At 37.6% G+C, this 27,957-nt stretch overlaps 2 protein-coding genes across 2 annotated transcripts; one reads left to right on the top strand and one right to left on the bottom strand.

Moving 5' to 3' along the window:
- The first annotated feature begins 8 nt into the window (after positions 1-8).
- On the top strand, positions 9-20,064 carry LOC129414398 (fucolectin-1-like). The gene is made up of 8 exons (XM_055168478.2): positions 9-138; positions 444-512; positions 4,775-4,813; positions 4,898-5,159; positions 6,251-6,390; positions 14,289-14,371; positions 19,217-19,314; positions 19,418-20,064. The coding sequence occupies exons 2-8, from the start codon at positions 479-481 to the stop codon at positions 19,428-19,430; spliced, it is 669 nt and encodes a 222-aa protein (XP_055024453.2). The 5' UTR covers positions 9-138; positions 444-478; the 3' UTR covers positions 19,431-20,064.
- A 3,345-nt stretch (positions 20,065-23,409) lies between these two features.
- LOC129413853 (uncharacterized) lies at positions 23,410-27,938 on the bottom strand. Its single transcript, XM_055167686.2, has 3 exons — positions 27,653-27,938; positions 25,718-25,758; positions 23,410-24,895 (listed from the first exon to the last, which is right to left on the bottom strand). The coding sequence occupies exons 1-3, from the start codon at positions 27,768-27,770 to the stop codon at positions 23,861-23,863; spliced, it is 1,194 nt and encodes a 397-aa protein (XP_055023661.2). The 5' UTR covers positions 27,771-27,938; the 3' UTR covers positions 23,410-23,860.
- Positions 27,939-27,957: the final 19 nt, after the last annotated feature.

The following is a 27,957-nucleotide window of genomic DNA, read 5'->3' as shown; positions in this document are numbered from 1 at the left end:
AGCTTTGCATAAACTTAAAAGTGAGATCAGCAAGTCAAGATGTTCTGTTGAGAAGAATATTTCCATTTGGTCATGGATAGAAAATGAAGAATAGCTAAGAAATAGACAAAGAGGAAGAGTGAGAGAAAGAAACGAAAGGTAAGCGCTGATAGTTATGGGGGGAAATTGCATACAGAAATGCAATGTTAACCAGTATTTCTCTCTTGTTTCCAGTAAAATAAAGAAATCAAAGAATAAGACTTCTTGAATTGTAGTTATTTTCTTTACAGAACTTAATAATAAACTTAAATGTATGTAGATATATATCTCATAACAGCTCTTTTTCATCAAAGTACATTTCATTTAAAATAGTTTTTGTTGTGTAGTACAACATTTATTTATGTTCCAGTACTAATGTCATAGATATTTATGTTTATTTCACATGTGTCTTACATGTCTCACAGTATCTGTATGAGATTGTGACCTGTTTAACAGTGAGATGTGGATGTTCAGTTGTCTCTGCATACTTTTCGGTAAGTTTTAGATGTTTTTTGTTTATGAAATTCTGAATTCAATTGACTGATAACACAAAAAATAATCAGACATGTATACATAAAGAGAAATTAATTTCAGCATTTACTGACATGTTAACTCTTTCACCGCCACAATTTTTAAAAAAAGTTTCCAGCCAGCGCCAGCGTTTTTCATGATTTTCACCAAAGTTTAATGCCTTCCAGAAAATGTTCTTCTTTAAATACATAAACATACAATATACCAAATGAAAGAACAGACCCTCTGCTTTCAAAAAAAAAAAAACGTTTCATCCTACCTTCAGTGGTTCTTTTGTAATCAGCTTTTGAATATGGGTAGGTTTCTGCAAAAACACCACATTTTGAGCAAAAAGCAGAGATAATTCCATTTTTGTGACAGACTTTTCATAGAGATCCCATTCAGAGTGATCTTTAAAACAGACACGGACATGCAGCAGCTTGCCATAGGGCAATACATCCAGGTTTAAAAAGTTGCGGTGGATAATAGCGGTATTGCGGAAAGAAGGAAAATCTCGTCATGTGCGGGGAAGCGTTTTCTTCTAATTGACAAGATATCTCGTCAATGGCGGTGAAAGAGTTAAGAACCAATACAAACCGATTGGAAACAATTTTTTTTTTATAATAAATTTGTTTTAACATTAGTAAAATAGAGTCTAATGTTTTTAAAATTTTAATACACTAAAAAATATAGAATTTATATTATTGAAAGTATTTGGCAGATTGGTACGCAACTGTAACTGTCTGAAATTATTTCATGGTCACAAGATTATGTGGTGGTGCGTCTCAAAACAAAACAACTCAAGACCATCTTCTAGACCAGATTTCTTTAATAGACTGCCCGCAGGCCACATCTGGCCACAAGAGAAAGATGTTTGAACTGCGAAACTCAAATATTACTATGACAAAATCTAGACCGTTTCATCAGGCGCACGTGCTGTGACGCGATAAGCATCTGGTCCAAACTTAACTTCCGGTTTCTGTTTGTTTAATGGTCTGACTAGTTGCTGAAACTGAACTATAAACAAATATCTCGTCGAAAATAATAAATGTTGTGGGTTCCTATGTAATCTAAGTGTTGTTTATTTTGCTTGTTATATACAGTGGGGCAAAAAAGTATTTAGTCAGCCACCAATTGTGCAAGTTCTCCCACTTAAAAAGATGAGAGAGGCCTGTAATTTTTATCAAAGGTACACTTCAACTATAAAAGACAAAATGAGAAAAAAAATCCAGAAAATCTTATTGTCTGATTTTTTAAAGAATTTATTTGTAAATTATGGTGAAAAATAAGTATTTGGTCAATAACTTTGTCATGTCAATACTTTGTTATATACCCTTTTTTGGCAATGAAAGAGATCAAACATTTTCTGTAAGTCTCCACAAGGTTTTTACACAGTGTTGCTGGTAGTTTGGCCCATTCCTCCATGCAGATCTCCTCTAGAGCAGTGATGTTTTAGGGCTGTCGCTGGGCAACACGGATTTTCAACTCCCTCCAAAGATTTGCTACGGGGTTGAGATCTGGAGACTGACTAGGCCACTCCAGGACCTTGAAATGCTTCTTACAAAACCACTCCTTCGTTGCCCGGGTGGTATGTTTGGGATCACTGTCATGCTGAAAGACCCAGCCATGTTTCATCTTCAATGTCCTTTCTAACGAAAGGAGGTTTTCTGTCAAAATCTCACGATACATGGCCCCATTAATTATTTCCTTTACGCGGATCAGTCGTCCTGGTCCCTTGGCAGAAAAACTTGATGTTTCCACCACCATGCTTCACAGTAGGTATGGTGTTCTTTGGATGCAACTCAGCGTTCTTTCTCCTCCAAACACAAGAAGTTGAGTTTCTACCAAAAAGTTATGTTTTGGTTTCATCTGACCATATGACATTCTCCCAATCTTCTTCTGGATCATCCAAATGCTCTCTAGCAAACTTCAGATGGGTCCGGACATGTACTGGCTTAAGCAGGTGGACACGTCTGGCACTGCAGGATTTGAGTCCCTGGCTGCATAGTGCGTTACTGATGGTAGCCTTTGTTACTTTGGTCCCAGCTCTCTGCAGGTCATTCACTAGGTTCCCCCATGTGGTTCTGGGATTTTTGCTCACCATTCTGGTGATAATTTTTACCCTACGGGATGAGATCTTGCGTTGAGCCCCAGATTGAGGAAGATTATCAGTGTTCTTGTATGTCTTCCATTTTCTAATAATTGCTCTCATAGTTGATTTCCTCACACCAAGCTGCTTACCTATTGCAGATTCAGTCATCCCAGCCTGGTGCAGGTCTACAATTTTTGTTTTTGGTGTCCTTTGACAGCTCTTTGGTCTTGGCCATAGTTGAGTCTGGAGTCTGACTGTTTTAGGTTTTGGACAGGTGTCTTTTATACTGCTAACAAGTTCAAACAGGTGCCATTAATACAGGTAACAAGTGGAGGACAGAGGATCCTCTTAAAGAATTAGTTACAGGTCTGTGAGAGCCAGAAATCTTGCTTTTTTGTTATTGACCAAATACTTACCTTCCACCACAAATCGCAAATAAATTCTTAAAAAATCAGATTTTCTGAATTTTTTTCTCATTTTGTCTCTCAGTCGAAGTGTACCTATGATGAAAATTACAGGCCCCTCTCATCTTTTTAAGTGGGAGAACTTGCACAATTGGTGGCTGACTAAATACTTTTTTGCCCCACTGTAAATAAATTACTTTTAAAGGACTTTGTTGTTATTTATTCTTCGCGGAGTTTACCAGAAGTTACGTGATGACCACGAAAGCCGCTTGTTTATGTTGTTACTGCTGAAACCGTCTATAGCCCCAGCATTATAGCTATGGATTGAGTGAGAGAACTGCAATGCATGCACATTCAATTTAGTTTTTCTATTGATGGGACGAAAAGAGAGAGAGCACACAGACCGTGCTCAGTTTGGAGAAAGAGTGTGTGCGTGCAGGGCTTTCTGCTCATACTTCTAGGGCTGTCATGATTTAAAAATTTGGCTGGCGGTTAATTGTCTGAAAAATAACTGAAAATAAAAATGCAATAAAAAAAATTGACTATACCAGAAGAGGCTTTAAATGCTGTTTTGCGTATTGAATGGCAATGGCTTTGCAATGTATCACGTTACACTGTCAGTTAAAGGAACACGCCCACATTTTGGGAATTTAGCTTATTCACCATATCCCCCAGAGTTAGAGTTAGTCCATATATACCTTTATCATCCCTGCGCGTGCCGTAACTCTAGCTAGCTTATTCTTTATCTTCTACAGTAAGTTACTGGCAACCAGCTGCATAATTAGCCATTTTTAACAGTGTAATAAAAACATCATCAAAGTACACTGCAAAAAAATGATTTTCAAGAAAAAAAATTCTTAGTATTTTTGTCTCATTTTCAGTAAAAATATCACTAAAAATTATCTTAATATCTTAAATTAAGATGCTTTTTCTTTATGAGCAAAACGACCCAAGACAATAAGTCTAGTTTTTAGACCAAAAATATTTTGTGCATAAAACAAGAAAAAAATCTGCCAATGGAGTAAGTAAAAAAATCTTTACAATTTCTCTACAAACACTAAATTCAAGGAAAACTGAGGAAAATTTGCTTCCTCCATTGGCAGATTTTTTTTCTTGTTTTATGCTCAAAATATTTTTGGTCTAAATTGGTTTAGAATCGTTTTGCTCATCAAGAAAAAGCATCCTAATTACATATTTTTTTCTGAAAACAAGACAAAAATAGTAAGAAATGTTTTCTTAAAATCCTTTTTTGCAGTGTAGTCTATGTGAAAATACATTTTGGTCCAAATTCTAACTGACCCACTGATGTCACATGGACTACTTTGATGATGTTTTAATTAAAACTAATCCCGTCCGAAGCAATAGTAGAGCAAACATTTTGCTTTGTGTTGTTTTAAAAATTTGGCACGTGCTGAAACTAATTGAGGAACCCTGGTATAGACCATGACCTAGAGAAATTGACTAGTCTGATAACATGAATTATATACAAGTTTTTTTAAAAACATGGTGAGGAGAAATTATTCTAAAATGTAGAGAAGTTCCTGTCACACAACTGTATTCAGTCTCATTTTAGCTTTAGGCAAACAAGAAATTGTACATGATTTCATCGCACTTTTTTCATGAACTGCTAGAGAACAAAAGAATTTATGAATCATACACTAAGATAAATTCTTTATGACCGTTTCACCATGTGACAACTCACCCTCAAGTGTTTACATGCCAGTTTATCATTTGCCTTTTGCTTTTTTAGGTGGAGACGTTCTCACCAGTTCACATGCCCAAGAGGGAGGTAACGACTAAAATTCCCTTCTTAACTACCAACATGAATCAAAACATCCCAGTTAAGATAACTCATTAAGTCAATCTTTTCTAGTGAATTTGGCAAGAAGAGGACGGCCTGTACAGTCATCCACATCAGGTAGTTGGGTAGCAGCAAATGGCATTGACACTTCACCCTACACCTGCACCCATACTGCCACAACTGATAACCCCTGGTGGAGAGTGGATCTTCTGGATTCTTACTTCATCTCTACAGTCGTCATCACTAACAGACCAACCTGCTGTCCAGAACGACTCGATGGGGCAGAAGTTCGTATCGGAAACTCTTTGGAGAACAATGGCAACAATAACACCAGGTTAAGTTATTACTGTATGTATATGTTAAAGATGAATGATTGAGAGTGTCTTGCAACAAGGATTAAACGGTTACATCGGTTTCACAACACTTTTTCTTTTTCTCTATAGATATAAATAAATTTTTAGACCATTTAAACGTGTTTTTTGGAGATTTAGGCTAAACTCTGGAAACATTGTGTTTTTGCTTTCTTTGAAAATTGCTTAAAAGTCAAGGTTATTGTTAAAAAACACATATGGGGTGGACAGAGATTAGCTTATTCAATTCAATTTTATTTATACAGCACTTTTCACAATTGGTAATTGTTTCAAAGCAGCTTTAAATTAATACGCTTAAACCGGGATTAGGCCTTAGTTTAATTAGGAAATATAACTAGTTTGAACAAACATGCTAAAAACATTACTGGTGTGCATTTTGAGGCAAAACAAAGGGCACTGATGTATTTTAAGATATGTCGGTGCAAGTTGTTATCAGCTCTTACATTTATTTTAGTCTAGGACTAGTCTAATCCCTGTCCGGGAAACCACCCCAAAGAGTAAGCTTGAGCTAATTTACACCTCTGGTCACCAAGTAGACTTTTCTGAGGGAAAAGGGTCAAAACAAGTAATAAAAAATAAAAAACAAAATATAAATAAAGAAAAAAATGTAATACAAAGAAAAACAATTTAACTAAAGCAGCAAATCATTTTAACCCTGCCAACATGAGTAACACATACAACCAGATTCATAGATTTAAATATGTCTACAACTCTGGTTGATGTTAAACAAACACTATACTGTCAATTATGCGGTTGTCAATCCTGCAAATGCCGGTGCTGCACAATTGAGATATAAGATTTTCACATCCGCATGGCCTAAATTTTAAATCACAATTTCCATTTATAAACACATTCGAAATTTTTTTTTTTTAAATCTTGTTTTGTGAGTCAGGTCTGGACAACAACAAAAAACAGATTTAATCTGGGTTTAGGCCGAATCTATGTTGGTGCAACCCAGCTATTTCTGATGCTGTAAGGAAGAGGTCAAAACCATGCAAAACACTTTGTTAAAATGCACATAAATTTGGATAATGAGATTGTTTTTCTTTTTCAGATGTGCTGTGCTGTATGGTGTGCCAATGGCTCAGTCCGTATCTGTGACCTGTGATGACATATTGGGACGATATGTGAACGTCATCATACCTGGAAGTTTGAAGATTCTCACTATGTGTGATGTACAGGTGTATCAAAAAGGTAATTCTCACCTATTAAAAGGTAAACAAAAAGCCTGGCCCATGCAACGAAGAACTGCACAATGAGATGGGAACAGGCTGTACCTGTATTTAAAGGAGTCAAAAATTAAAGGGGTGGTTTCCCAGACAGGGATTAGCTTAAACCAGGACTAGGCCTTAGTTTAATTAAGAAATATAACTAGTTTTAACAAACATGTCTTACTAAAAACCTTTTTGAGGCAAAACAAAGGGCACTGATATATTTTAAAGGCGGGTTTTAATGCTTTTTCATGCATTCTGACTTAACACAGTTTAAGAGTTGTAGTCCTCATGCTAAACATAAGCAAAGTATCAAAAAAGCAGTTGAGCTTGTGACTGAGTATTTCCGCACAGCACGCAAGCAACTTTGTTTTATCAAGATGGTTCGAAAAAAGAAGTGTGTTTTGGATGTAAGGAGAAGAAAACCTTATTTAGCTTTCCATGTCTTAAGACAACACTGGATGCAGTTTGTTTTTCCCGCACAGCAACGTATTTGCAAATGGGTTTATGTTTGTTCCCTGGCTGCATTTTGGAGAGGACTGCTTTACAAACAAGGCTCAGTTTGCCTGATGAACTTTAAAAGACACTGTTTAGGAGTCGCAACCACAGGCGTAAGTAAATCAAAATCTCACATGTTTTGTTTGCAATCGGCGCATACGTGCATGTAATGTAAACAACAGCAAACATTCTCCACCTCAGTTGGCATTGTACTGCACTTACGAAAATTAACACCTTTTAAACAGGTAAATGCAGAGCAGAGGTGGAAAAAGTAATAAAATATTGTACTCAAGTAAAAGTAAAGTTACTTTAATAATATTTTACTTAAGTAAAAGTAAAGTTACTTGTCTAAAAATCTACTCAAGTAAAAGTAAAAAGTAAGTCATTTTAACTTTACTCAGAGTAAAAGTTACTTTTTTACAGCGGGAAGAGGTGGAGGATTCTAGTATAGTTCAAAAACGACAAGGGAATATAAATATCAAACTAGTTATTTTTAATTGTAGGAACATCTTAACAATTAAAGTGCAATAACAAAAAGTTAATAAAATAAAAAGCTTTTATAAAGTAAGAAACATTTATGGAATTGTTTAATTATTTTTACATGTGAGTTATGCACTTTTGAAGGTGGTCAGCAGCTTGTAAATACAATCACTATAGTAAGGTTGTAATTGATGTATTGCTGGTAACATACATTATTTTATTAAACTATATCTAGTTTAAATGAGCATTTAATGAGATGAGTGCCATGTCTACAGAGGCGGACAGAGTACACAGCTTCAGTACTTGAGTAAAAGTACAGTTACCCCTTGCTAAATTTTACTCAAGTAAAAGTAAAAGTACTATAGTCAGATGTCTACTTAAGTAAAAGTACAAAAGTACTTGTTTTTAAAAGTACTTGAGTATCAAGAGTACAAGAGTACATTTTCTAAATGTTGCATTACTAATGCCACAGTGCACATTGAACCATGTGAGATGATTGACAGCTGTACAGCAAATGATAGAGCTCTGAGGTCAAATCTGAAGCAAATCAGGAAGAGGAGACACAAATCGCTCTGTTCACTGTTTGAGCTTTTCAGATCGCATATCAGTGGAAAATTAATAGAAATGTTATTCTTTAAGACTAAATATTTTACTAACATGTGATAATTAATCATTATTTTCCCAAATATGCTCACCATTGTACTAATAGCCCCGGCGGATTCTGTATATTTTATCTATTTGAACACAAATAAACCGGAGAAGAACAGAATAAATGTTTTACGAATGATGATTTCTATTCAAAATAAAGAGCGTTACATATTCATTATTTTGGACTCCTGGCATAAATTAAGAAATTAATGTTATTGCAAACCAGTTTAATCATAAACAGTAGTCAAATGTCGAAACTGAAGTCTTAAACCTGTCTTGTGATGCTGAGTTTGTCCAGATCAAGTAAGAGTGTGATGTTTTGAAGAGTAATTCATTTTGAACAACAATAATCCGGGCTCACCAGTGATTCCGGCCGCTGAAGTTTTGTTTTGGTAAACACAGCAAACACTTGTAAAGAAAACGATCATTAACTTGTTCAGAAAATTTAAATAGTCTGGCGAGGTGGGGCCACGGGTTGACACATTCTCAGAATGGACCTGCTGCGTCTTCATCCATTGTTTCGTGAGTGGTTTCGTCTCTTATCTAAATCTGACCATGGTGACTTTGGCGGAAAGCTGAAGGTGATTGCTGATAGGCTGTCCCAATCAGTTGCGCCTGCACAATCCAATCACGTTTAAGAGAGGGAAACAACAAATTGAGGGTTTCTGTTATTTTTATTTTTTCCTTTTTTTTAAGAAAAAGTAACTTGTACTTACGGTTACGGATAGAAATGTAGTGGAGTAAAGAGTAAAATATTTGCTTCTCAAATGTACTTGAGTAAAGTCATGAGTACTCCAAAAAAATTATACTCGAGTAAAGTACAGATCCCTCAAAATTGTACTTAAGTACTGTACTCAAGTAAGTGTACTCCGTTACTGTCCGGCTCTGCATGTCTATATACATTTGACACGTTTATTATCTTCTTACTTCCCTGACCTGGGGACCTGATGTCAGACCTTAATTCTTCTTTCACTTCTCTCTCTCTCTCTCTCTCTCTGCAATGTCTAATGACCTGCGCATTCTCGAGGACGTTTTGAAGTTGTGTTTGACTTGACGCGAAGCTGCTAGACCTCGGAAGATAATGCGCATGGTATTAAAAACGCGTCGTGCAATTTCGTACTTAAGAGCATGAATCCTACTTTTCATAGAAATGAAACACTCGCGTCAGTGGAAAGTGGTCGCTTAAATATGATGAGGGGTTTCTTTCATAAGATTTAAACTGAGGCGGGTCTGTATTAGCGCGCGCCTGTCTCGTCCGTCTCCATGGTTCTTTTTGCGCATTCCCCGCCCATCAATCATCCGTTGCACATCTTTATCACCTTGCTTTTTAAAATATTTTTTACTCAGTAACAGATATGATTTAAAATGTAGCGAAGTACAATACTTTAAATAAAACATACTTAAGTAAAAGTAAAAGTACAGATTTTAAAAACTACTCAAAAAAGTAAAAATACACAAAAAAACTACTCAATTACAGTAACGTGAGTAAATGTAATTCGTTACTTTCCACCTCTGATGCAGAGAAACACGTCAAGATTTACGTCGCATTTCTTAGTTAAAATAGACAGTGTTTCCGCTATATACATTCTACCGTGGCGGCCCGCCATGCCTAAAACATCCCCGCCACGCCTGCGGTTGTGTATAGAAGGGATACAGCAAACGAAATCTCCCTGGATGACCACTGTTTTATCCTAATCCTTCAACCAAACCCAACTCTAAACACAAAATTTCACACGATTGTAGGATGTATGTATCTCATTTAGCCAGAGCCGCTGTTTTCATCCTAATAATCCTACCTCCAAATCTAATCCTTAACTTTTCGGCATTTGCTGTATCCCTTCTAGACAAAACCCACGGCGGCAGCTTGCAAAAAAGCTACAAAAATGTCCGCCCTGCCAGACTGGCTGTTTTAGAAATAAATTCCTTTCTGGATTCGCGTGTTAACTCATTTATAAATAAATCTCCTAAAGTATCATAATTTCTTCCATGGGTTTAGTTTAATAAACAAATAAATTTAAATCAAAAGAGGATGATTAGGCTACGTCTCTGTTTTGAGAAATAATAATAAAATAAATAAGCCTATACGAAATATGTTACACTTAAATAATAATTAAATTGACAAAACGAATAAAAAAGTATTTGAGTTTCTGTTTTTTTGTGACGCGCTGACCAAAGCAGCAGAAAGCACGTCATGTTTTTAATGATTTTAAATAAGCACAAAGTTTTCTCCTTATGAGTTTATACAAATAAAAAGACATAATTTGAAGTTTCGAATATTGTTTTACTTTTATCTTTATGACTATAAATTTAGTTTAATTTAAGGTGCAAGGTCATCACGCATTTGATGTTCACCGGCGCATATACACGGACGCAGCGCAGGGCTGCGAGAAAAGACATTATTAAACTTTCGATTTAACATATTACAAGTTTTTTGGACATTCATTTGGAATCACTGTACTCATATTATCAACTTATCTGGTCATTAGTTATTCAGAATATAGGCTATAAGCGCAGTAGCGCGCTGCTGACCGCTCAGCTGTCAATCAATCTTCTGTGCTTTAGATCGACACTTACAAAGTTTCACATTAAATGATATGATATTTGTCCAAAAACAAAAGGCTAAATACTGAATACTACTTATATGCGACTGCAAGACATTAATAGTCGAATCTGTTTGTAAAGAAACTTACATTATTCCCGTGGAAGAGAAGAACGTTGGTAATAGAAACTTGAGGCAGACGGTGAGACTCTTTTATCTGTTTTCAGACGAAACAGCAGGGTCGGGGTACCCGCGGGTGAACCGCGTATTATTTGATGTAACGGGTGTAATAATAGGCTTTTCGCGCGTCATTTGCGTTGTAGATGCAGGTCAGGACTCAATAGACAAGAGTAAAATGCGGGTCTAACATCCAAGACCAAAATTCGACTGGTTTTTAAATGGCCCCGTGCTTTGTGTTTAAGATCTGTCTGAAGACCGTTAAAGGTTTCTATTCAACTGCGCGATTTGCGGTGTGACCGGCTCGGGGTCTTTATGTCAAATGGTCCGGGTGTGAAATAAAATTGCTGCTGATGGATGTTCGGTCAATCACAGCGGTGCGGATTATCAAACAGGACTGTGCGTGAGTTTGCAACAGCTCTGTAACGCTAAACACGAGCACAACTTGCAATGCACACTACATTAAAACTACAATGAAATATCCGAACTACGTACGTAGCTATGTAACGTTTTTTTAAGAAAATACATTTTAGATCAAACATAGAAAAGCAATATGCTATAAATATAAGGAAAAGTAAATGACAGCATGAAAATGATAAAAAAAATAGATGTTAGTTTACTGTAGCCTATATTCTACTTTAAAAAAAATAATGTACATTTATAATCATCATGGGCGCCCCCTGCCGCCACAGCTGAAAAAAATCCTAGAGGAAACACTGATAGAGGATAAACAAACAAGGATTAATCACCAGAAAGAGACGTCATGCTGTAATTATTGCTGCTGTTGATCAATTACTGACTCAATATTCGATTCTGGATCATATGTGTAAGGCTGTATCTGACTGTAAGCCATGGTCGTTTTAAAAAAAGTTTTTGTTTGATTTCCATCAATGTCACAGCTGGTAGATTAGTATCCAAAGGCTGACTCGTAACTCTTCAGCTCTGCCCACCGCACGCCTTCAAGTGTTCGAGTATTTCCAGCAAAAACCGGAATGGCCGTTCTGCCTTTCAATAATCTGAAAACACGAAAGACTCTTTGGACATATGAATGATGAAATCATTTGGCTTGGTTAGCTTTTCCATTGAGTTTTGTAACACTTTGCAGTAGAAGGGATTATAGGCGAATCATTATATTTGCGCTGCCTGCTGCTGTATCATACAGGTGAGAGCGTTGTTGGAATGCTAAACATCCCCATACATTCATTTATTTCTTTCAAAATTGACCACCACAAAGATGTTTGCACATCATGTTTATCACTACCATTACAAAAAAGTGGTATGGTGTTCCTGGTTCTCAACCTGTGGATGTTTTTCACCGCTTAAAGGGATAGTTCGGCCAAAAACGATATTAAACCCATGATTTACTCACCCCCAAGCTGTCCGAGTTGCATATGTCCATCGTTTTTCAGACAAACACATTTTCGGATATTTTAGAAAATATTTTAGATCTTTCTGTTCATTAAATGTAATGTTGCGGGGTCCAGCAATAGTCCACGACCTTCAAGTCCAAAAAAGTGCGTCCATCCATCACAAATTAAATCCAAACGGCTCCAGAATGATAAACAAAGGTCTTCTGTGGGTAATCCGTGCGGTGTTGTTGTAGAAATGTCCATATTTAAAATGTTATTAACGTTATAAACTAGCTTCCGGTGGCGCCGCCATTTTGGAGTGATGCGCATTCAGGATGAGAGCTTACGCAGCGTACAGAGTTTCTCTGCTGCTGCTCGGTGCCCCCGCCCTCCGAATTTGTCATACGTCACTAAGAAAAGTGCGTACACTACGCTAATACTCTCTCCTGAGTCTAAGATGGCGGCGCTACCGGAAGCTAGTTTATAAAGTTAATAACATTTTAAATATGGATATTTCTACAACAACACCGCACGGATTACCCTCAGAAGATCTTTGTTTATCATCCTGGAGCCGTTTGGATTTAATTTGTGAAGGATGGACGCACTTTTTTGGACTTGAAGGTCGTGGACTATTGCTGGACCCCGCAACATTAGATATTTCTGTTCATTAAATGTAAAATATTTTCTAAAATATCCGAAAATGTGTTTGTCTGAAAAACGATGGACATATGCAACTCGGACAGCTTGGGGGTGAGTAAATCATGGGTTTAATATCGTTTTTGGCCGAACTATCCCTTTAAAGGGAGTTGGGGAACTTATAGCAGAGCACAGATGACAACATGTTTGCTCAAGACAGCGCAAGCTGGTAAAGCTAATCTTTACATTATAGTGATGACGCTGGTAGTGACGATTCTCTCAGACCAATCCTTGATCTACGATGTTTGGTATCAGCTTGGATCGTGGTACTAAAAAAAGTGTTGGGTACTACGTACTGCACCCAATGAAAAAAGCTCCCAAAAGTAAGCTGAATCAAACCAAACTGTGGGGTACTACGCAATGGAAAAGCACCAATACTGTACTGACATAACCCAGCTGGCAAAGGTTGTCAATGATAATGTCAGAAGTATGCTAGACTCCAACATTAACAACGCTGGACAACATTGGATTTTGGTTGTAAATGAAAGTCAGAATGACGTCAAAACGAGAGGCTGTGGACTGTAGAGCAATAACATAATTCATTTTAGCGACATAATGCATGTCTCAAAGCCCATGCGTAGAGAGAAACCATGACACATGCTGTAGTGCACATTTCAAATGCATTATATGTCAATTTGTGCTACCTTGTCAGATTGTTCTACCACTAATACTAAACACACTATTAACCCTAATACCAAATCGCCAAGCATGACGATGCAAAAATAGAAAACTATGTAAAAAAACACTGAAACAAGCATGCACCACATCACCAAAATTCACTACATCAGTACATTCTCCACTACATTCTCCTGATGAGCTACTGTCCTGCCTTTTAGCTCCAACCCCAATCAAAAAAAGCAACTATTTAAGCTGTTCAGCGTTGCTTTTTAATTACAGACAGGTGTGTTGGAGCTGGGTTGGAGCTGAAGTTTGCAGGGTGGTAACTCACCAAGGGTTGGAGACACCCGCACTACTGTCCACATTGAGGAGTACTTGTGTAATAAACAAAAAACTGACTTAATATCTACAAAAGCTTATACTAAGATTTAACAGAGGTTTACCTCTAGTTCATCTTGATGTTTTGATTTTGTTTAAATCACCTTCATGGTGACCAGTGTTTGTTTTAGTTGAGGTCTTGGGTGTCAATAAATCTCATTCAATTATTTTAAATCTTTTTCGATAATTGCAATAATGATATATGAAGAACACTTGTACAATAATGAATGACATTAATATTAACAACTTTGGTTAATGGAAACTATGTTATTTTGCAATAGCATTTTATTGACATTTAGAAAATATTGCAAAATTTTGTAATGGAAACCAGGCTAGTGTAAGAAGGACATGTTTGATTCCTTCAGTTATTTATTATCACGATATAAGATATAAAGATTAGTATTACAGTTTTATCTACTGTACAGTAAGTTGACAAGTGACTTAGATCCTCTTGGAAACTACAATAACCCAGTTTATCTGTGTGTTTGTTTTTTCTAGTCCAAAAAAGTTTTATGAAGATGAACTTTACCTCCATTCTCGATATGTCAGATGCAACAAAGCGGAGCAACGTTCTAAATGAGGTTATAAGTGCTTTAACCATCTTTTAGCTGCTTGTAAAGAACTTATGTGTGTTTCTATTTGCTCTAAGGTTAGCTTTAGTATCGCGAAATGAAGACATACCGTCCTATTCATTTGCTTTAATTGATACTTTTTTAATAATTTTTGTAGCTTATGCGTAATCTAAATGATTCTTTGATTAATTAAAAGATAAATTCACTGAGCTATGATTGATTAACTGAGCTCTGACTGATTCCAGTGGTGACTTGTGACTTCTTTTCAGAGGAGAAACTCGTGAAAACATCGTCATGTGTGGATTGTCATGTCAAAATGTGTTCTGTGGATTATGTGAACCTATGTGCGACGCGCATCATGTCAAAATGCGTGCCTGCTACAAATGCTTCTTAGAGGTTTATGATAAAATGAGTAGTGTTGTAGTTCTCGAGACCGGTCTCAAGACCACTTTTTAAAGGTCTTGGTCTCGTCTTGGAATCGAACGCATTTGTACTCGGCCTCGTCTCGGTCTCAGACAAAGAGGAATCTGAATTTTATTTCAAGACCGGTCAAGATCACAACTGATGGGACATTTTTATAATTCATTTTATGCCGTTTATTCAGGTTTGGCATATGATGTTGGCATTGTTTAAGCATTGTTTAAGTTTCTCCCAATGACAATTTTTCTAATTTTATTACTAAAAACACCTGCATTGTGTTAACTGGATGGCAAGCCATGGAAAGACAGTTCGGAATAAATGGTTAAGTTGATTTCAGCGCTTTAGTGTTTGTTCACTTTTATTTGCTTATAGACAAAGATAAATTCCCAAATATCTGCAATGCCTTTGATTATTTGATCAACTTCTCTGATGGCATACACACACTCACACACGCACACACACATAAAGTGCCTAATCATATGCATATTCCACATTTTATCATAAGTGTTACAATGCAGTGACTTGCACTGGTCTTGACTTGGTCTCAACCCTTTAAAGTCTTTGTCTTGTCTCGGCGGTTTTGACTACAACACTAAAATGAGACTCTCGCGTTTGCAAGAAACTTGCTTAATCCAGGGCTCGTTTTGGAACCAAACTCTTCATTTCTAAGGTTGATTAACTTGATATTCTGTTGCTTAGTTTAATCTACATCATCGCGTCATATAAATAAATAAATACATTTTAAAAAAATGGTTTCATATTTATTTTAATAAGTCAGAAACGTATCCGCTGTGTCCTGCTGACAGGCATGGTGCACAAATTATGAATCATTTCGAAGGCTAGACCATCTCATTTCAGTTTCAAAGTCCAAGTGCTCACCTTTTTGAGAATTGCTCGCTGTCCTTAGAAGGTTGCAGCCCTTGATTTGCGACCGAGGGGCAACCCTCCGATCTCTCTGATGAGGCCAATACGGAAGTGACTTAAACTGCAATTTATCGACTGATCGCTAGAGGCTGGCTCCAAAAGAGAGTCAATTTCCATAGACCCCCCCCCCCCCATGTTAAAATGCCCAACTTTACAGCAGAAATAATGTTTACAGCTTGGTTTAAAAAATGTGTTTTTGGTCTAAATAGCTAATTGTACCTTTACGGCAAGTGTGGTGAATTTATTTATAACTCATCCGTTTAAATTACATTAAGCCTTAAAGTTCTGAATAATTAAGGGTGTGGTCACTAGAATTGAGCTAGGCGGGTGTGAACTATACTGCTTTGCTCTCATTGGTAGTCGCTCCTTAAAGTCGAACACATATTTTGACATGACGAGCCACACACGAGACCCTGACTCACTGAGCTCTATTTGATTTACTGATTTAATTATTATTTTAATGAGACTGAAATCAACATGAAAAAATGCTCATGAAGGCCATGCATATGATTTTAAAACCAAAGTATCTAAAAAATAAAAATGACATTGACAATATTACCCTCAGTGATATAATCTACAACAAAGCTCTACGAAAATCTAGAGATTTTAAAATATTGAAAATTTTACACAATATTCTGTTTAGACTCAGGATGCACAGTAGCTATGTTTACATGGACAATTATAATCCGTTTAAATGTTCATTATGAATAAAAATGCTTCATGTAAATACCTCAATCAGAATAAAAAGGGCTGTTCACATTAGGGCTGTGACGGTGGCAGTATTTTACCACAGTGATGGTAATGCACCAATTCCTTAAATGTGTGTTTGGGTATGTGCACACGCATCAATGCATATGCTTATATATAATGCATACATATATTTTAAAATATAAAAATGTAAACGAGTGTAACGGAGTGACTTATACGGGCGGAACGAAAATGGCTTAAATACATATGTAACACTCATGAGAGGTTTTAATGAAGAGATGAGCATCAGCTGTGAGAGTAGAGAACATGGATCAGTGATTGTGTCACTTAGGTGGAGGATGGATTATAAAAGCCATCATCTGAGGAGAGAGTGGAAGGACACAGACAGAGCAGCGGGGGGACCTCGAGGAGAGTCGGAATCGGCCGACATGGGGGGTAGAGAGAGAAGTGAAGTTACTTCAACCCCAGAGGATTCATGAGAGATGAAGAACGGACGTGTACGTACCCATCGGGGCGAAGCTAAGTGCTGTGTTTACCGTCCACATTGTCTTTTGTGAAGTTTGTTCCGGCGTGCGCTGGGATTGAGGTGGAAGCTACCGGTGGTTTGGAGGAGACGTTTTTGGGTGGATCTACAGGCTGGGCAAAGGAAAGACGGATATTGGGCTGAGACTAAACACAGAGATAAGTGAAAAACCATTCATTTCTGCAGTGTTGTCGTGGTCCTGTTATGTGTGTTGAAGGAACTGGAGATGTCGAAGGGACATAGAAAGTGGATCTAAGGAGAGGAAGCGGAGACGGAGGAGAGTGAAGTAGTCCCCTGGGCAAAAGGTTCGGATAACTGAGACGTCTGGTGTCAAGAGTGAGTCTGTCTGAGTCACTATTGTGTGTGGGAGTTAGCGGAGGAGAAGAAGGAGGAGTTCTAGGATCGTGGCCTCTACGCTTTCCCGTGCTGCCCTCCTGCCTCTGTCCTTCGCCTATCCAGGTCTCCGAACCCAGGCCGAAGCCATGACACTGACCTTAATTCACTGTGAGTGTGAGGATTGCGGTGGGTGATTTTATTGAAGTGAGTGCACGTGGAGAATTGTAGTGCTGTGCTGTCATCAGTGTTTGTCAGTGGTCATATCCTAGGCCGAGGAAAGAGCCCTGCGTATGAAGAGCCGAGTGGTGGCGTTGGACAGCCGTTTTCATACACGTACACGAATGAAGAACCAGTTCAACCTTCCTCCCCGTCTGGTGGTGGTGCTGTGGCTGTATAAAGTAAGGACCGATTCGATTATTGTGCCTGGTGTCAAGAGAGAGAGAGAGCGCTTGTGTTTACCTGTTGTGCTGAAAAATCCATTGGCTGTCGTTGTGGATAACTATTCACCTGTTGAGTGCTTCCAATGCCAACTTGTGCTTAAACGTCCTAAAAGCCCAGTGTACCCACCTGTACGCCCAGAGCTAAAAGCCCAGTGTTTCCACCTGAATGCCCAACATTAAAGGCCCTGTGTACTCACCTGTACGCCCAGAGCTAAAGGCCAGTGTATCCACCTGTATGCCCAAAGCTAAAGGCCCTGTGCACTCACCTGTATGCCCAGAGTTAAAGGCCCCGTGCACTTACCTGTCTGCCCAAAGTTAAAGGCCCCGTGTACTTGCCTGTACGCCCAGAGTTAAAGGCCCCGTGCACTTACCTGTCTGCCTAAAGTTACAGGTACTCACCTGTACACCCAAAGCTAAAAGCCCCGTGTACCTACCTGAATACCCCCTGTGTGCCTCGGAGAGACGAAGGTCCGAAGACTTGCCCGCCGGCCCATGTGCAAGGCGAGGAGATGCCGCCAGAAACTCTTTTTAATATTTAAAAAAACGTGTTAAATTTTATATCTCTTGTCTGTCTGGTCATTGGGACCTCCTCGGGGTGGAAACAGAGGGAGGAGCGCGAATCACGATAGGGGTGGTCCGCTCCGACCTGTGACACGAGGATCAGATATACGTTTCTTAACAAACGTGCGTATTTACAAGCGCCGTTTTTTTCTCCGCCGGTGGGGGCTCGTCACAACGTCAAGAGATGCTTAGGTTACTTGGCAACGACAGATGCTCCGGAGCCCCCACGCGCTTTGAAAAGGTGGAAGGCGGCGCGGTCACGTTTACCGTGTGGTTTAGATGCGAAATGTAAAGCAAATAAGCATACGTGCTTGGCCATTTCGGTGGGTGATCGAGCCCAGCACCGGAGCACCCACAGGAATGGTGCCTATGTGCGTGCTGTAGCACTTATATCCATAAAACAATACTCGGTTTAAGTGAGAAATGTTTTGGGGGTTATAATGTTTCCAGCCGTGCTGAAACACGTTCTGAGGATGTACTGGTAGTGCAGATTTTTTGTGACCAAAAGAGAATACCTTGCCTCATTGTTCCGCCCCAAGCAGCGGGTAATCACCGATCTTAGTTGCCTCGTTTTGCAAATAGTGCAATATCTCTGAGGCTGCTGGCCGTTTGCATTGAAACAAACTTGAAGACATCTTGATGTGCAAGATTGTAATTTATATATTTTTTACATTTTTGGTGATGTGCACACCACCGCAGGTCGCACTTCACCACCGCATCACATATATACCGGATACTATGTACTAGATACCGTACATGTTTTATCAATCAGAATGATTTCATTCCGATTGAGGCAAAAGGTGTCCATGTAAACTTAGCTAGTGACATCCAGTGCTTGCTGGTGGAGTCACATACATGTTACAGCTACAAGAAAACACTAATTCATTATTAATAAATTCAGTATAGCGTGTATATATTTTAACTATTATGTTTTTATTTTAGCTGAAGACTGCTTTGACTATTAAAGGACTCTCAAATTTCACCCTGACCTGGAAAAAACTCCCTCAGAAAGTCCAACTAAAGACAAGCCTGAATGATACGTATGTTTACACAACATAACATTAGAAAAAAACTTTTTAAATCCACAGTACATGAAATAAAAGTGTATTTATGATTCATATAATCTCATTGTTTTAATCACAGGTCCATGTGTTAGGAACAATTTGAATAAACAGACATGGCCCATTTCATATCAACTCAACCAGATGTCCCTGGCACAAAGCTCTGATGAATTTATTTATTTATTTATTGAGAAAAAAAGCTATATTATTAAATGGCAAAGGTAAATATATTGAGTAATCCACTCATTTGTAAAGGGAGCATGAAGGTCAAAATATCAACTAGTCACTTGTCAATGGAAAGTAGTTAAAGCTTGCTTGGAAAGTCGCTAAATGTTGGTAAATTAAGTCATTACTTCATTAGCATAACAGTGACGTCATTACGCCATATTTGCATTTTTACTACATTGGTCCTTAAAATCTGTTTCACGTTTCTCTCACTCTCTGAACTGTTGCTCTAAAAAATTGCATTATTGCCTAAAAAGGTTTTCTCATTTGTATATCTGTTTCTCAGAAAACAAAGTGTATGTGTATGTTTATATGTTCAAATAGTCCAGTTTTAAAACATATGAGGTGCATACTTGTCTAATCTGAATGTGCTGCTGCTCATTTATTTTTGTACAATGATTTATTTTATTCAAAAACCATTTTACATTAACATCCCGTCCTGAATATAAGCCATCTCAGGATCATCTCAGCTACGTGCCGCCCATCTACATTTAAATTAACATATCTGGGCACTCAAAAGATGTGAACCACACCTGTTTTTCCAATGTTTGCGTGCCTGTAACTCAAGATACCTTCGTGGTATCTTGCTATTCTTTTAGATTCTGGTCCTTAACATACTTGTCTTTCATATCTTTATTTTTAAGGTCCTATGTATACAATGCCAGAGATATTGGGATTTAAATGTGGCTTCAAATTGTAAAATTTTACTTATTTTCGATAGTCAAGAAGTTATCATTTTATTTGTCTTTTTTAAAGTGATGCTTTCTATTAGTGATGATTAAATGAATCATAAAAAAATTATCAACACATCCTGACCACATGAATCATTTGAAAACGTGTGTAAATAAAATATTGTAAAGTTTGAGGTGATGTTTGTTGAATATAGCAGTGAATACTATTTGATGTGTGGCTTTGCTTTACATTTTGAAATCAGATGAAGATCTAATAGTTTAACAGTGAATGTTTGTGTGCATGCATCCATAAATTTGCATGCAAGTTTCATAGAGGATCACCACCTCATCTGACATCAATGAAGCCTTAATTTTACCAGGTTTAAAATTTTAAATCAGCAAAATCAACACAAATTTTCGCACATTTTCAAAGTGAGTAGTACTGCGTTTTCAAATTCCCGAAATATAAAAAAGGTTTAAATGAAGTAAATAAGTGTGTTTGTTCACGAGTGCTCAGTTTATAGATAACAAGTTCTGTCGAGCAGCAGGAACATAACAGTTGTATTACTGAACTGTATTACTGGCTGATATTAAAGGTAGGGTAACAGATTTGATCCTGAAACATTTTTAGTTATGCTGGTTTAAAGTCTCCTCACATCCTGATAGCAATCACTGTGTTAAGTTGTTTAAACTGTTAAGCATCGCCGTCCCGAATACAGGACACCTAAGTTTGCATTAATATTGTTGATGTAAATTTTAATCCATTACTATAAACTATATATCGTTGGAAAGGTCTAAGCCTCCAGAATAGACATTTCAACAGTGTTTTATAAAATAAATTATGTAGTAATTATGTGTATTCATTTATGAAGAGAGTTTGGCTCAAAACATTTATTTTCTGCTAAATGTCACTGTCCCACCAGCAGGACACCTACATGTACTTCAATGTTTGCATATGAATTCTTATCTAATAATGACAAACTGTATATTGTTTGAAAGCTCCAAGAGGGTAGATTTAACTCAATAGGGTGGGGTGACACTTAAAAGGTTAAATGTATTTGTAGAAATTTATGTCATCTGTGAAAGGCGAAGGACCAAAAAATGTTCAACCAATCATAGATTTCGGTCCGAAAGGACGTTTCCTTTTTTGTCCCTCATACGCAAGCGTAATTTGTAATTTGCAAAACTAAAGGCATCTTTTATAACAACTGCAAAAACTGCCTGGATCAGCAAAGAGCAAAAACCCAAATTAACATCGGTAACTTTACTGCTTTACCACGAGATGCAAACAGCTGCAGGAGGCAAAGGGTCTGAAAGGGACCGACGTAATGGGAATCCCTTACAAAGCACCATGCGTGCTGCCCCTTCTCAGTGTTACACTGGAGTCAGCGGGCCCGAAATGTAGACACGAATCGTCAAACGTAAATGCGTGTAGGTCCCCTACCTTCTTTACTGAGGCCAATGCAGTCAGCATCAGTTTTCATTAAAAGAAACTTGACACTCACTGACAGCAAAGGCTCAAAGGGAGCGCCCTGGAGCGATTTCACCACCATGGACAGGTCCAATGCGGGTATAGAGCCAACCGCTGCTGAAGGAAAAATTGGGCATCTTTGGGGGTCCTCAGAACACCACTCCAAGAAGTTCCACTTTTGTGCATAAGCATGTCTTGTAGACGGTGCTCAGACTGAAGCTATTGGGCTCTATCTTACACCTGGGGCAATGCAGCGCAATGCGCGACGCAAGTGTCTTTCGCTAGTTTCCACCCTAATTTTCACGTTTAGCGCCGCGTTGTTTAAATAGCAAATGCATTTGCGCCCCCTTTGCGCCCATGGGCGTTCTGGTCTGAAAAACGAGGTGTGTTCAGGCGCATTGTTGGCGCGTTGCTATTTTGAGGCAACTAAAATAGACTACGCCATTGACCAACAAAAACCTGGTCTAAAGTCTAAAGTCAATGGCGCAATATGTTTTATGTTATTTAAAGAGCGCATTAGTAATATGCGCCTATAAACAGGAGGACAACGCGGGTTTGCTTATCACAAAGTACATAAATGCGCAGCAGCACAAAAATGCTTTTAAATATGAAAGATTAAAGGATTGAATTTAAGAGATTATTATTGAGTCTCTTGGACATATTTATAAATGAGGACTGATTATGAGACGTTAGAAGGCGCAAAGAGCTGCTTCACCTGCAGCCTGATAAGTAAATAAATGCTTTGCTTTAAACAAATGCGTTTGTTTTTAAATGTTTTATTTTTTAATGCTACCTCACGGATTTATTGTATATGATGTACCTGTGGATATGGCGAGATGAGAAACATTTGTAAGTAATGCTTAAAAAAACTCTTTGCTAAAAAAAACGCTCTCCAAAGTGCTGAAACGTGAGGAGAGCCGTTTGTAAATTCTGTAAAGACTGTTAGTTACAAATAAAGTATTTTTAGAGTACAAACCTTATCTTACATACTTGTAAATTATTTTTTGATGGTATTGGATAGCCATACATTTAAAGTAATTACAAGCCCGCTTTTTACTTCCATGACTAAAAGAAAACGGGTTTTAAAGGTTTTAATAAAAAAATAACAATTTCAATATAAGTGAAAAACAACACAATTATTTAACATTAATCTTAAACTGGGGATCTTCTACCTCCGTTTAGTTTTTCAGTTTACAAAGTCCGTCATCTAAATAGGGATTAGACATAGCGCCAGCGCAACTTGCTTTTAAAGGGAATGAGAGCTGTGACTCTCATTGGTTTACTGCACGTTACGCCCAAAATACTCCCATTACAATAGGACCTACCCTTTTCGACCATGCGCTCGGCGCAAAAACGATTTTTCCCGTCGTTAAATTAGCAAAAGTGGATTCGGACACGCCCATTTAGACGTTGCGCTGTGCGCTTTAGACAATGCGCTTAGATCGTTAAAATAGGGCCCATTGTGTTAGCTACCTCCTGGGGTAAGCCACTTAGAACCTCCGCACCATACTGTGCTCCCTCCCTGAGACAGAAGGACCTTCCTAAGGGGAATCCACTCCAGGGGGGCTTTCACAAGGAGCTGAAGTTCGGGGAACCATGTCCTGGTGGGCCAGTACTACTACAGAGCCACTAGTAGGACAAGCTCCTTGTCCTACCTGACTTTGCAGAGTGTTTGTGCAAGCAGGCTCACTGAGGGAAAAGCATACTTGCGGACCCGGACATCTTTAGGTACTATTATAAGTGCATGACGTCATAGCGACCGACTGAAATGGAACAAGTAACATATAGTATATGTTGAACAATGATGAACTTTATTTCAGCATAATACTGTAATTTTCTCTACCTATGAATACCGTTTTTAAGAAATCTATGACCATTACGTGATTTTCACTCCTTGAAAATGAAACCAGAAATAATATTGTAGATTTCCTTGTCCACGATACAGAATGTATTTGCAAAAACAGAATACCATTTATACTCCTGCAGGTCACTATTTGTGATTTAAAGATCACACAACATAACTGATACAACCCAAACTTTACATTATTTGCTTTTAGTACAAACAAAAAATAATAAAATACTACAGTATTCACAGACACAAAATACACTGCTAGTGTAAACCTTCACAACAAACAAATGATCGGTCACGATTAGTCGGTCAGTCATGGTTATTGTTAGTAAGGTGCCGATCGAGGATTTTCAGGGTCCTGCAGCGTTTTCCACAGTGGGAACACACAAACGGACTCTCTCCGGCATGGGAGCGCCAATGAATTCTGAGTTTTTTCCAGTGTCTGTATCGATTACCACACTGCGTGCAGCTGTACGGTCTCTTGAAGTGTATCCTCTCATGTTTACGAAGGGTCTTCCGTAGGATAAAGGCTTTGGGACAGAGCGAGCAGCTGTGAGGTCTCTCGCCCGTGTGTAAACGCAGGTGTCGTCTCAGACGTTTCTTGTATAGGAAGATTTTGGTACAGACGCTACAAACATGGAACAATCTAGACTGACTGCTGGCTTTCTGAAGTATTTTGACCTTTTGGAGCTTTACAGAGCAGGGTTTGAGCTCGAACAAAGACGACGCCGGTTTCTGGACACAAGATGACAAACAAGACAGCTCTAGATGTGCATCAGAAGATCTGATCCGGTCCGACTCCAGCGGTTTACAGTCCTCAATCTCCCCACGCTTCACTTCAATTTCACCTTCCACTAAACTCTCAGCTTCCGTATCGGCTCCTGAAATTCGAAATGCTTGAATTTCCTCTTCCACATTATCTTCCTTCAGTACAAACAGTCTCACATCTTCATCTTCTGTTACAGATGTGTCTTTAATCTCAAGTTTAATGTCCAGTGTGAGTTTGTCTTCATCTGTGTCTGGTGCGTCTTGCTGATCAACAGTCAGACAGGATTCCTCCTCTTCCAACTTTCCAATGAGCATGCTTGAAATGTCAGAGTCATTGGCTGGTAATATAGTTATATTAACCTTTTCTTCTAGAGTGGACAGTTGGATTTCTCTCTCTTCTGACTGAGACTGAACTGAAAATGAACGGAGATCTTTTGGGGTCTCTGATTGGTTCAGTGCAGCCTCCATTACTCCCTGAACGTCAATGAACATTGTCTGCAGTGGAGATACTGTGTCTCTGTATAGCTGATCTGCAAATGACTGTGACTCTTCTGATCCTGCTCGTCCTCTGCACCCCTAACATGTTAAAACAATCTGAGTATCTTATTTACTGTATAATGCCTAACACACAACTATTAAAGCTAGATCTGGGCTGGACTTTGTGCAGTGATTTTGCAATTAATATAAAAATATACCACTACACAAACTAACTACAATTAGGGTTACAAAAGGGACGATTACTTAATTGGGAACTTAATCTGGGGAATTTTAAAAATATTCCAAATTGGAAACTTAACAGGAATTTATGGGAATCATTTGGAAATGTATATGTTACATAGAAACACAAATAAACATTTTGTGTGGTCATAAGCAGACATGAATGCAAGGTAATACAAATTTTTAAATGACATCTTGACTGATTTAATTGGACGTAGAAATTGTAAGTAGTAATTGATTATTTCATTGAGTAACACAAAAGCAAAATAAATATTAAAATATTATTAAAGTTACCTTAATAGTGCAAGCTTACATTTAGATATCTGATTTACTGGCTAGCTAGCTTGCTACTGTGTAAACAAATTTTGGTATTTGCTAATTAAACTGTAGTCGTCTGTGGTAGTCAAAGCCTTGACCCCCCCCCATCATAATTTTTAGACTTTTTTTATTATCTCACCTAAATGCATATTCTGAGCAGGTTAAACAGTAGTTATCAGGTATGTCATCAGTCAGCTGCCATAAGTTTGGTTAAAATAGTTTTTCTGGTGTTACTGAATGAGGATTATAAATCTTACTGAAAATGAGCTAAACACAAATCTTTATGAAGTAATTTGGTGCAAAACAAACAAAAACTTAAATTTGCTGTCAAAACTCAAAAGGAACAAAACAATGAAACTTTACCTCAATGTCCTCTTGTGGATTATTGAAGGAACATTTCTCACCTGTAAATCAAAATGTGTACGATTATCAAAATCAAAAGTCATCTTTTCATTATTATTTCATAATGCACCCATATTTCTGTTGTTTACTATACTCTCTGTAATAAATCTGTGCAAATCATTGCATTTGTTAAACGTCAACAGGCAACAACTTGTAATGTTATTCTTACATTACCTGCATGCAATGAACTTCATTCTGACTTTGTAATAGTTTGTCATTGTGCCAAAAATTTAATGCCACAGTTAGTTTAAACTAATCCTAAAATATCATACTCTTTATTAATGTTGGTTATTTTTTATCTGTATACTTTGTATTATATTTTTATTTTACTATACTGATGTAAATAGGGCCATACTACAGACGTACATACATTAGAAAAGTTAATCTGAATGATGGTTTGTGTGTGTATTTGAGAGATGACCCAAGAATATAGACATTAAACTGTGTTGTATTTTATTTTCGTATCCTTTACTGTTTTATATAATTATTCAGTTTATTAGTTATATATATATATATATATTTATTTCATTCTACATTACATTTCATGTTGTTTAATATCATGTTGATGCTGTATTGTCTTCACAAGAAGGCTAGATATGGATTTCTAATTGTCACCAGCTTAAGGTTTTAATAACATCATGAAAATGTTGTGAATCAGTAAATGTCCACTCACTGTCTGTGTTTGGTGTAATAACACACCTGCTAAATCTGAAGTAAGACAGACCATCAGGTTAAACCAAAACCAAGTCTTGCTTATTTTGTAAATCAAAAGAACAGGTAATAGATAAAAATGTGCTGTGGTGTCAGTAAGTTAAAAAAATAATTCAAAATGATAAGTGACAGACATATTCGTAAAATTAAACTTAAATCATTTATTTGTTTTACTTGCAAGATTGCAAGTCTTTGTTCTCACATATCTTATTTGTGTTTTACCATTTTAAAATGGCATAAAAACTCACTCTATACACACTAAAGACCCCTTCACAGTTCACAATCAAAGGCTGTTCCCACTGCGCATATCGGGGTCAGAAAAATCATTACAGCAGATTGAGTTGTGTATTATTCGGTATCGTCAAAAATGCCTACTTGCGTCGTGGGCTTTGAAAATCATTTTTAAGCCCTGTTAGATTAAATTATAAAGCCTGGATGGTATGAACAGTTTGACCCCATGCTGCGCGCGCACCCGATAGTCATTCAATGTTTACAAACCTTGAAGAGGTCTATAGGTCTGACCATTATAGACTTTATATTTCCCCTAACCCAGTGGTTCTTAGTTTTTTTTTTTTGGCGTGCTGCCCTCCTTGTGTATGGTGCATCCCTTTATGCCCCCCTAAGAAAAATTCTTAAATAAAACATGTCAAAACTTAAAAGTTGAATTAAACAAAACATACTAAATTATAAAACATAGTGGTGTTGGTTAAGTAGACTTACATATTTTGCTGAGGTTTAATTACACAGAATTTATGATAAATTAACGGATTAAAAAAAATGTTATTAAACTGGGGCCCCCACTGGCACCATCTCAGGGCCCCCAGTTTGAGAACCACTGCCCTAAACCAGTGGGCACCAGGTTGCTCACCAAAGCACATTCTATTGATAGCCTCAATTTTATGATTTGTTTATTATATATTTTATATAAGCTTGGCTTCTTTGATGTATGTTAACATTTTAAACAATATAAAGATAAAACATATCAAGTAAAACAAAGTTTTGAGTAGACAATATTAAAAAAGTAGTCCTCCAGATTGTTTTATCCGTTGTGGTAGCCCTTTCTCACAAAAAGTTTGAAGACCCCTGGCTTTTTATGTCTTTACATGTTAGCTGTTTTGATATTTTACTTTGTTAGTTTGAACCTGGCAAATATAAACAGACAGACAAACACAGACAGACACTTACATTGTGTCAGGCACAAACTCTCTCTATACGCCTTTGTGATTTCCAACAGCAGAACCTCCAGCAAAACTTTCACCCGGTCGTGGAAAACACGCGCTCTCCTTTCTGCCATAACCATCATGACATTTAACGTTAAACTATTAAAACGATTCAGATGAACGCACTGACAAATTAAACACAAGCTAATTTCAAATTACGCATTTCGTACCCTCACGATGACGCAAAAACGCTAATCGTATTTGAATTCATGCGGCGCTGCGCAGAACGATCAACTTATGACATCAACAATGTACCGCGAGAGTCGACTG

The sequence above is a fragment of the Misgurnus anguillicaudatus genome, chromosome 21, assembly GCF_027580225.2.
Source record: "Misgurnus anguillicaudatus chromosome 21, ASM2758022v2, whole genome shotgun sequence".
Taxonomy (NCBI): Eukaryota; Metazoa; Chordata; class Actinopteri; order Cypriniformes; family Cobitidae; genus Misgurnus; species Misgurnus anguillicaudatus.
This window is presented reverse-complemented; position numbering and strand designations above follow the sequence as displayed.